This window comes from Oncorhynchus mykiss, chromosome 12 (assembly GCF_013265735.2).
Source record: "Oncorhynchus mykiss isolate Arlee chromosome 12, USDA_OmykA_1.1, whole genome shotgun sequence".
NCBI lineage: Eukaryota > Metazoa > Chordata > Actinopteri > Salmoniformes > Salmonidae > Oncorhynchus > Oncorhynchus mykiss.
This window is the reverse complement of record NC_048576.1, coordinates 36,934,523-36,945,771: the sequence shown is the minus strand read 5'-3', so window position 1 is coordinate 36,945,771 and position 11,249 is coordinate 36,934,523. Positions and strand designations below refer to the sequence as shown.

General features: G+C 43.2%; 1 protein-coding gene and 1 non-coding gene across 2 annotated transcripts; one reads left to right on the top strand and one right to left on the bottom strand.

Moving 5' to 3' along the window:
* Positions 1-7,796: 7,796 nt before the first annotated feature.
* Positions 7,797-9,276, bottom strand: LOC110537530 (cytochrome c oxidase subunit 7B, mitochondrial). Its single transcript, XM_021623638.2, has 3 exons — positions 9,119-9,276; positions 8,301-8,419; positions 7,797-8,052 (listed from the first exon to the last, which is right to left on the bottom strand). Exons 1-3 carry the CDS (start codon positions 9,258-9,260, stop codon positions 7,969-7,971), a joined length of 345 nt encoding a protein of 114 aa, XP_021479313.2. The 5' UTR covers positions 9,261-9,276; the 3' UTR covers positions 7,797-7,968.
* A 165-nt stretch (positions 9,277-9,441) lies between these two features.
* Positions 9,442-9,552, top strand: trnal-caa. Its single transcript has 2 exons — positions 9,442-9,479; positions 9,507-9,552. It is a non-coding gene; the product is annotated as a tRNA-Leu (tRNA).
* The last annotated feature ends 1,697 nt before the right edge of the window (positions 9,553-11,249 follow it).

Genomic DNA, 11,249 nt, shown 5'->3' with positions numbered 1-11,249 from the left:
CATTGAAATAAGGCATTCTGCTCGAAGTGGCGCTTTCCAGACAGACAACTGAGGTTCTGGAACATACTTTGAGCTACGTTTCCTCCGGTTTGGTTGGTGTGGCTTGAAGCAACGTGTTTAAATGGTAGCGCCCATGCTAACAGCGCTCCCTATCTGGTCGTTCTATACAGCACCGGTTCCGTTCCAAAATGTACTAACGCAGCACAGGGTGTCATGTAAAATCTTTCCTAATCGTCATGTTGTGAAATTCCTCACAGCGTCAAGATTTTCCCAGTTCAATAATTGCACGCGCGTCTCTTTAATGGCTAAGCTCGTGCAGATGTCTCTCTCACCCTTAAAAACAGTTCTGTGGGCGCGTGCATTTGCTACATCTGCCAATACGGACACGCGCATCAGTGGGTTGATGTAAGATGTTTTGCGATTGCAAAGACTTGGCTCTAGTTTTTCGATTGACAGCCGTCTTGAACAAATATGCATCTCAAACAGAACATGGGAACATCCGCAGAAGGAAACTATCTACTAGGTAAGTGCTAACTTTCTAAGTCACAAGTCATCACAAGCTGACTTTAGTTTCATCTTACTGTTAAGGGGTCTGCTTCTTGTTACTTTGTTAGTACTTACTCTTAGCTTAAAGTAGCCCCATGGCTTTTTTACTTATAATAGCTAATAAAGTCAGACACTACTTCTATGATATAATGGCTGTCCGCAAACCAACGTTAAAGGTGCATGCCGCCACCTACTGTGCAGGAGTGTGTGGTCAATCACTATTTACAACATTTCTAAACCCTCCTACCTAACTTAGTACTTCTGAGAAAATAAAAATAACTTCTAATACACCCTCCCCCAAATTCCCTCCAAACCCGTCCAATCTCAATGACCCTACACTTCAATCTTTCCCTCTCTTCAACAATAAAACAGCACATGCGCCACCGTTTCATCGACCATACACAAACCAGTCACATGCTTGCCAACCAGATGTAATGATGAGTTCAATGTCCGCAATCGGGCAAACATCACCTATTCCTTCCTAATCTGACCTTTGAATCTTGGTCCACCGACCTTTCTTTGGGGGGCATATAAACTCAGCAAAAAAAGAAACATCCCTTTTTCCCTGTCTTTCAAAGATAATTCGTAAAAATCCAAATAACTTCACAGATCTTCATTGTACAGGGTTTAAACACCATTCCCCATGCTTGTTCAATGAACCATAAACAATTAATGAACATGCACCTGTGGAACGGTCGTTAAGACACCAATAGCTTACAGACGATAGGCAATTAAGGTCACAGTTATGAAGACTTAGGACACTAAAGAGGCCTTTCTACTGACTCTGAAAAACACCAAAAGAAAGATGCCCAGGGTCCCTGCTCATCTGTGTGAACGTGCCTTAGGCATGCTGCAAGGAGGCATGAGGACTGGAGATGTAGCCAGGGCAATAAATTGCAATGTCTGTACTGTGAGACGCCTAAGATAGGACGGATAGCTGATTGTCCTCGCAATGGCAGACCATGTGTAACAACACCTGCACAGTACAGGTACATCCGAACATCACACCTGCCGGACAGGTACACGATGGCAACAACTGCCCGAGTTACACAAGGAATGCACAATCCGTCCATCAGTGCTCAGACTGTCCGCAATAGGCTGAGAGAGGCTGGACTGAGGGCTTGTAGGCCTATTGTAAGGCAGGTCCTCACCAGACAACACCGGCAACAACGTCACCTATGGGCACAAACCCACCGTCGCGGGACCAAGACAGGACTGGCAAAAGTACTCTTCACTGACGAGTCGCGGTTTTGTCTCACCAGGGGTGAGGGTCGGATTCGCTTCTATCGTCGAAGGAATAAGCGCCTCACCGAGGCCTGTACTCTGGAGCGGGATCGATTTGGAGGTGGAGGGTCAGAGCATCATCGGACTGAGCTTGTTGTCATTACAGGCAATCTCAACGCTGCGCGTTACAGGGAAGACATCCTCCTCCCTCATGTGGTACCTTTCCTGCAGGCTCATCCTAACATGACCCTCCAGCATGACAATGCCACCAGCCATATGGCTCGTGATTTCCCGCAAGACAGGAATGTCAGTGTTCTGCCATGGCCAGCGAAGAGCCCGGATCTCAATCCCATTGAGCACGTCTGGGACCTGTTGAATCGGAGGGTGAGGGATAGGACCATTCCCCCCAGAAATGTCTGGGAACTCGCAGGTGCCTTGGTGGAAGAGTGGGGTAACATCTCACAGCAAGAAATGGCAAATCTGGTGCAGTCCATGAGGAGATGCACTGCAGTACTTACTACAGCTGGTGGCCACACCAGATACTGACTGTTACTTGTGATTTTGACCCCCCTATGTTCAGGGACACATTATTCCTATTCTGTTAGTCACATGTCTGTGGAACTTGTTCAGTTTGTCTGTTGTTCAATCTTATGTTCATACAAATACTTACACATTTTACGTTTGCTGAAAATAAATGCAGTTGACAGTGAGAGGATGTTTCTTTTTTTGTTGAGTTTACATGCCAGCCCTTGTGCTCAGAGTCCCCATCTCTTCTGCCACACATCTATCAAAATGGCCTTGATCTTACCTCTACCCAGTGGAACACTAATATCAATTACATCTAGTTTCAAAGCTCTTTTGGCTAATTGGTCTACAATTTAATTCCCTTCCACACCCGAATGATCTGGGACCCAGCGGAATCTCACAAATACAACCATTCTCTCAATTCTTGATAACATTAATACCTCCAATAGTAGGTCACTCCTATTAGATTTACCAGATGCTAACTATTCCACACAGACCGATAATCTGAACATACTATAATTCTAACAGGTTGTACATCCTCACCTACTGGAGGGCAACTATTATCGCCAACAGTTCAAATGGGTATACTGACAGTTCATCTGTTAGTCTTCAACATATCTGCACATCAAATTCAGGAACGTAAACACCTGCTTCTGTGCGCCCACTATCTGGGTCCTTGGATCCATCTGAGAAAAGCTGTTTAAAAAAGCATAACTTCTACCAATGGAATTGTCAACCAGTTTCCCTATATCATGGACTTCTGACCAATCTTTCCTTTTCTTTACCAAGGTTAGATCAACAACAGGATCTGGGAGTAACCATGGAGGAACATCCCCCATCACCACAGAAGGGCCATCCTCCTACTCCCTCAAACCACTCATCAATCAGCAAGCTTTCCAACTAGCCAACCAAAGCCACTACCTTGCCTACTAGTATATATTTGTTTTATTTCACCTTTATTTAGACCAGACCTGCTGTTTTCAACTCTCTAGAGACAGCAGGAGTGGTAGAGATACTTTTAATGATCGGCTACGAAAAGCCAACTGACATTTACTCCTGAGGTGCTGACTTGCTGCACCCTTGACAACTACTGTGATTATTATTATTTGACCATGCTGGTCATTTATGAACATCTTGGCCACGTTCTATTATAATCTCCAACCGGCACAGCCAGAAGAGGACTGGCCACCCATCATAGCCTGGTTCCTCTCTAGGTTTCTTCCTAGGGAGTTTTTCCTAGCCACCGTGCTTCTACACCTGCATTGCTTGCTGTTTGGGGTTTTAGGCTGGGATTCTGTACAGCACTTTGAGATATCCGCTGATGTACGAAGGGCTATATAAATACATTTGATTTAAATAGGCCGTAGTGGCGAAGCAATTATAATTTAGCAATTAAACACTGGAGTGATAGATGTGCAGAAGATGAATGTGCAAGTATATACTGGGGTGCAAAGGAGCAAAACAATAAATAACAATATGGGGATGAGGTAGTTGGACGGGCTATGTACAGGTGCAATGATCTGTGAGCTGCTCTGACAGCAGAAGCTTAAAGTTAGTGAGGGAGACATGAGTCTCCAGCTTCAATGATTTTTGCAATTTGTTCCAGTCATTGGCAGCAGAGAACTGGAAGGAGTGGCAGCCAAAGGATGAATTGGCTTTGGGGTGCCCAGGGAAATATACCTGCTGGAGCCTGCGATATGGGTGGGTGCTGCTATGGTGACCAGTGAGCTGAGATAGGGCGGGGCTTTACCTAGCAAAGATGTATAGATGACCTGGAGCCAGTGGGTTTGGTGACGAATATGAAGCGAGGGCCAGCCAACGAGAGCGTACAGGTCGCAGTGGTGACAAAAACAAATGGCACTGTGATAGACTGCATCCAATTTGCTGAGTAGAGTGTTGGAGGCTATTTTGTAAATGACATCGCCCAAGTCAAGGATCGGTAGGATAGTCAGTTTTACAAGGGTATGTTTGGCAGCATGAGTGACTGATGCTTTGTTGCGAAATAGGAAGCCGATTCTAGATTTAATTTTGGATTGGAGATGCTTAATGTGAGTCTGGAAGGAGAGTTTACAGTCTAACCCAGACACCTGGGTATTTGTAGTTGTCCACATATTCTAAGTCAGAACCGTTCAGAGTAGTGATGCGATCGGTTGAAGAGCATGCATTTAGTTTTACTTGCATTTAAGAGCAGTTGGCCACGGAAGGAGAGTTGTATGGCATTGAAGCTCATCTAGAGGTTAGTGTCCAAAGAAGGGCCAGAAGTATACAGAATGGTGTCGTCTGCGTAGAGGTGGATCAGAGAATCACCAGCAGCAAGAGCGACATCATTGATGTATACAGAATTGAACCCTGTGGCACCCCCATAGAGACTGCCAGAGGTCCAGACAACAGGCCCTCCAATTTGACACACTGAACTCTGTCTCAGAAGTAGTTGGTGAACCAGGCGAGGCAGTCATTTGAGAAACAAAGGCTGTTGAGTCTGCCGATAAGAATGTGGTGATTGACAGAGTAGAAGGCCTTGGCCAGGTTGATGAATACGGCTGCACAGTATTGTCTTTTATCGATGGCGGATATGATATCGTTTAGGACCTTGAGCGTGACTGAGGTGCACCCATGAACAGCTTGGAAACCAGATTGCATAGCAGAAAAGGTACAGAGAAGGCAAAGCTCCACAGTGGAGATTGGAGTATCTGGCCATAGGACCACTTTAAGCCATACACTTCACAGAGCTGTATTTATGCACGCCCAAGTTGTTTTTAATGTTGTCTAATTTCTTGTTCGTTTCACAATAAAAAAACATTTTGCATCAACAAAGCGGTAGGCATAATGTGTAAATCAAATGATACAAGCCCCCCCAAAAAAATATATTTTAATTCCTGGTTGTAAGGTAACTAAATAGGAGGAATGCCAAGGGGGTGTGAATTATTTTGCAAGCCACTGTATAGGGAAGCCCTAATAGCCAAAATACAACTAATAGCACTGCCTTGAGGAATACCATTGTCAACTCCATAGGCATCACATAAAATAAATCCTATTTTAACTTGAAGAGCATTTTAAATGAGGCCCAAACCCAGTTATCTCCCACCAATACAACATTGCAGCAACAGCACATGGTAGCAGCCCAAAACCTGGTACAAACATTACTGTGGAGAGACAACAGCACAAAGGGCAAGAAGGTAGAGACAAACAAATCAGCCACAACTGTCAGGAAGTGTCCATGATTGAGTCTTTGAATGAAGGGATTGAGATAAAACTGTCCAGTTTGAGTGTTTGTTGCAGCTCGTTCCAGTCGCTAGCTGCAGCGAACTGAAAAGACGAGCGACCCAGGGATCTTTGTGCTTTCGGGACATTTAACAGAATGTGACTGGCAGAACAGGTGTTGTATGTGGAGGATGAGGGCTGCAGCAGATATCCCAGGGGGGAGTGAGGCCTAAGAGGGTTTTATAAATAAGCATCAGGCAGTGGGTCTTGCGACAGGTCTATAGAGATGACCAGTTTACAGAGTAGTATAGAGTGCAGTGATGTATCCTATAAGGAGCATTGGTGGCAAATTTGATGGCCGGATGGAAAAGAACATCTAGCTGCTCGAGAGCACCCTTACCTGCCGACCTATAAATTACGTTGTTTTAATCTAGCATGGGTATGCTGGTCATCTGAATCAGGGTTAGTTTGGCAGCTAGGGTGAAAGAAGAGTGATGATAGAGGAAACCAAGTCTAGATTTAACCTTAGCCTGCAGCTTTGATATGTGCTGAGAGAATGAGTGTACTGTCTAGCCATACCTCAAGCTCTAAACCTTCAGAGGTAGTAATCACACCTGTGGGGAGAGCGGCAGTCTTCTTACCAAACCACATGACCTGTGGGACAGTTGGAGATTGAATTTGAATATTTAAACAATGATGTCAGAGACAGTTGTTGAAAACGCTGTTAAAATCTAAATGTTAGTCTACAAGAAATGTGAGAATGTCTAGATGCTTTTTATAGTGGAGATTAAGTTAACTTTCCTGCCTGGGTCGACAGTGGATCTCACAATCGGATAGAACAGAGTAAATCGGCATTTTACCGTCAGATTTAGGTGGTAATTTGTGGAATAGACACCAGCTGGAATGCGTTTAACCAATTAGCATTAAGGATTAGACCCACCCATTGTATAAACAAAGTTCACATACTGCACATTTTATACAGTTATTTAGTGAGCATAGAGCTATACTAGACTGAGCAGTGGCGATACAGTTGATAGCCTACAGTGGATGTAGAAATTTACAGTATCAGAATAAATAGATCTAAATGCAGAAAGATGAACAGAGTGCAAGTGCAGTTATTTTGTGTACAGTTCAGAGATGGCTTGATGTGCAAAAGAATGCATAGTCCTATAGTCTGTGCCACATTGCTGTTTGAGGGCCACAGCACGGAGACTGTTCAGGTGGTTGGTTTTGGTCATGATTGACCTGAACCGCCTGCCAGAGGTTCAGCAAAAATCTTTCCTGCATGCTTCCATGCCCTGGAGTTGTGCAGTACCGCGATAGAGGCAGCCGATGCACTCTGGCCACCAATGCATGCCCACACACAACAATTTTCACCATAGTTTTTGCTATATGATAATTAACTGTACAAACGAACATTTAAAACGAACAGGGTCGCATCCATAGATACAGAACAAAGACTGAACGACTCTGGCCACCGAACCAATAAAATTAGCGACCAGCCGCGTTGGGTAGCAACCCTAGATTTGTTTTGGGACAATCTTGTGGAAGGATTAAATTCATCAAAGCGTTAATGAAAATGTCAATTATTTAATGTTGCTAACCCGTTGTTGAAAAGTGATAATGCCCTCAAAGCTGGTGTTTGTGCCAATATCCTCCAAACACCAGCTTCTCGGGCATTATCACTTAAGTTAATGCAGTCTGTATGGTCTCTAAAATGTCCTATCATTAGCAGCACAATATTACCTAATAATTCTGTGTGTGTGTGTGTGTGTGTGTGTACTTTGTGAATAAAGGTGATTCTGATGAGTGAGCATTGCCTGGCTATACATCTCATGGCTGTATCTGTATCAGACATGGGGTGAAAACATTTACCGAGCAACAGCACCCTCAGTTACATATTGGTCAGGTCAAGAAGCAGTGTGGCTGGGCTTCGGAGGATGCAGGGCTCTCGACCGTCGCATCTCCCGAGTCCTTCTGGGAGTTGAAGCGATGGGACAAGACTTACTACCAATTGGATACCACAAAATTGGGGGGGGGAGGGGAGTCAGTGGTGACAGGACTTGCATCCAAGCCTGAACCTCAGAATCACGTAGAATGACATCCTTATTAAATACACTGAACATTGACAAATAACATGTGAAAGTATTTTCAGATAAATACCTGCTCAATGTTTAGACTTTGTCCATAAAAGGTCTTGAGTCTTACTTTCCTGATTCCATTTGAGTGGAAGTGTAGACCCTTCCATGTGAAAAGGTACATGAAAGGGGATACAGTGTGCTTAAGTAAAATAATCAGTCAACGTTTTTAGTTTAAATTTAATGTATATATAGGTAATGCCAGCACGGTAACAAGCTGAAAATGTGGGTATCCATCTGTACAACCAGAATGTTTATAGGGATATCTGGGTTAAGGGTTGTGTGGTTGACTGTGGTCTATCTCCACAGAGGACAAGGGAGCAGCCTCAGTCCATTATTCTTCTACCTCCCTCCATGGTTTAGGCTGGACCTTGCCGACTGGAGACAGATTCCATGTGATGCCGGTTTGTGTCAGTACCTGAAAACGAGGAGACTGAGAATCACAAAACACAACTGATGTGCGTACATAGCAAGTGAATGAATACTCAAGTGAGGATTTCTGTATAAGCACTTTGTGACAACTGCTGATGTAAAAAGGGCTTTATAAATACATTTGATGTTGATGCATAGCTTTTGGGGAAGGAATAATACACACAAGACTATACAAATGTATACATTGTTCTATACCACAAGGTGTTATAGAAATGTGCACAAAGATTAACGTACAAATCCCCAGACAGACACACAAAACGCGAATCCTCCGATCATCAGGCCGGTGCCATACTTGGCATGGAATTCGGGGGAGTGCGTCGAACTGAGCCTCACTTGACGGGCACCTTGTCCTGCTTTGAAAACAAAATATAGCTGCATTGTTTGCTCAGGGAACAACATCCACACAGTGAGTGATTATCATTGTTGAGGAGGTTATGAGCCCTTGGTTATACTGTTTAACACAGGCGTAAAACAATTAACAGGGTCATGGAACGCAAATTTGTTAGCACACAGGACTTATCGTATCCAAAGAGTCGTGAGATGGAATGTCAATGTGACTTCTCCACTGACTATCACATTGTCATGTTGGATCTGTAGTATCTGACGTTCACGTATGTATTTGTATGCTAAACTGGTGCAATACCCAACCTAACGCCTGGCTTTGGGGATGAGGTAACGAGAGTCTAGCTAACTAGCTAGGAGGGAAGTTGACATTGGAAATGACCGTCTGATTGTTCCCCTCACTGCCTGCAAATTAAGCTAACAATGACAAAGTTACAGAATAAAAACAGACATGACAAATCAAGGTAAAGTTTTTGTAAAAACATTTAAGTAAACAGCATGCCAACTAGTAGCGCTAGCTTGGCTGCTACATTCACGCAGTCAAAATTACAAGAGCTAAAGACTTGGTAACGTTAGGTAGGCTAGCTTCAGACAGCTACTGTTAGCCATGTTGCTAAGCACAGTCACACAATAATTGCTCGTTTACAGAAATGTTCAAACGAACACAAGATGAAGGGATCATATTTCTATAACTTTAAACGATGTCTTACCGGAGACGTTCAGCGCTGCTTTAACAAACCGAAACATGTTGGCTCGACTTGAGGTTTGTAGATACCCTTGAAGAACAAAATGGAAGAACGTTGGCGACAAATACCGGAAACTATTTAAAAAGCAGTCTACGCTCATGCGCATAACAAACGCTAACTGGCGTTTATTTTTATGTCTTACTGTATGTTTTACTGTTGGTGCGTAATGCACTATGTTGTAAATAAACATTCAACCATCTATAATAATAATGCGCAAAATAATAATTCACTGAAATTATTGCTGGGTCTAATTGAAATACCATTATTTTCCTACTTTTTACATCAGTGTCAGGATGGCCGAGTGGTCTAAGGCGCCAGACTCAAGGATCAGCTCCTTCCGAATGAACGGGAATTCTGGTCTCCGAATGGAGGCGTGGGTTCAAATCCCACTTCTGACATACGTTTTGTCACATTTTATAACATACAGGTTCTGTAATTACATGATAAAATGTTTTACACACTAGAGAACTCGGACATTGTGATGAGTAAATACAGTGGTTTAAAATACTTTAAAGTACTACTTAAGCAGCTTTTTGGGGAATCTGTACTTTACTATTTATATTTTTGACAACTTTTACTTTTACTTCACTACATTCCTGAAGAAAGTAATGTACCTTTTACTCAAAACATTTTTCTTGACACCCAATGATACTTATAGTCCATTCGGAAAGTATTCAGATCCCATGACTTTTCCCACATTTTGTTACTTTTCAGCCGTATTCTATAATGAATTAAATAAATACATAATCATCAATCTACACACAATAACCCATAATGACAAAGTGAAAACAGTTTTTTTTGTTGCAAATGTATTAAAAATAAAAAGCAGAAATACCTTATTATAAGTATTCAGACCTTTTACTATGAGACTTGAAATTGAGCTCAGGTGCATCCTGTTTTCATTGATCATCCTTGAGATGACAACTTGATTTGAGCTGTCCACGTTTGGTAAATTAGGATAGATAAACAACAATTATTCAATATAGCAAAGTTAACAGATTTGAACAAAGATAAACGAAACAGAGAGGAAATCTGGTGGAGGTGATTGAGCCACACTGGGCTGTGACTGGAGCAGAGATGGAAGGAAAGGTAGGGAGGTTAGGAGTTGAGGAGGATGGGATGTAGTGGTGGAGTGTAGTGGTGGAGTGGAAAAAGGTGGAGGTACAGTAAGTGTAAAGGTTAAGAAAAGAAAGCCTGAGGAGCCTTTGCAGGTCTTGTCAGAGGAGAGCAGTGATGAGGGAGGTTGGGGTCGCAGTGTTTTACTGAGAGAAGTGGAGTTCAAGGTGTTGGTGAAATTTAAGAATCATGGTGGAGTCACGGCAGTGATTCTGACCGCGTTGGCTAGGGATTTGGAGAGTAAAGTTGGAGAGGTTGACTGCTAAAGTTCTTCATGATGGAAGTTTGGTGGTGGTGGTGTGTATCAATGCTAAATAGTATAAGGCACTCAAACTCAAGCACTAAACTTTGAGGATCTGTTATTGCTAAGAAAATTTAGGATTGGCTATATGAGTTACTTAACTCAGCAAAAAATAAACGTCCTCTCACTGTCAACTGCATTTATTTTCAGCAAACTTAACATGTGTAAATATTTGTATGAACATAAGATTAAACAATTGAGACATAAAATTAACAAGTTCCACAGACATGGAACCCTGAACAAAGGGGTAGTCAAAATCAAAGGAACAGTCCGTATCTGGTGTGGCCACCAGCTGCATTAAGTGCTGCACCACCTCATCATGGACTGCACCAGATTTGCCAGTTCTTGCTGTGAGATGTTACCCCAGTCTTCCACCAAGTTCCCAGACATTTCTGGGGGGAATGGCCCTAGCCCTCACCCTCCGATTCAACAGGTCCCAGACGTGCTCAATGGGATTGAGACCCGGGCTCTTCGCTGGCCATGGCAGAACACTGACATTCCTGTCTTGCAGGAAATCACACACAGAATGAGCAGTATGGCTGGTGGTATTGTCATGCTGGAGGGTCATGTCAGGATGAGCCTGCAGGAAGGGTACCACATGAGGGAGGAGGATGTCTTCCCTGTAACGCACAACGTTGAGATTGCCTGCAATAACAACAAGCTCAGTCCGATGATGCT

Bases quoted from the DNA above. Each gene is read 5' to 3' on its own strand.
- LOC110537530 (XM_021623638.2), bottom strand. From the start codon at position 9,260: ATGCGCATGAGCGTAGACTGCTTTTTAAATAGTTTCCGGTATTTGTCG. The intron at 8,420-9,118 runs GTAAGACATCGT...TTGTTTTCAAAG, and splicing joins AGCAGCGCTGAACGTCTCCG to CAGGACAAGGTGCCCGTCAA. The intron at 8,053-8,300 runs GTACGTTAATCT...CCTCGTTTTCAG, and splicing joins GTGTGTCTGTCTGGGGATTT to GTACTGACACAAACCGGCAT.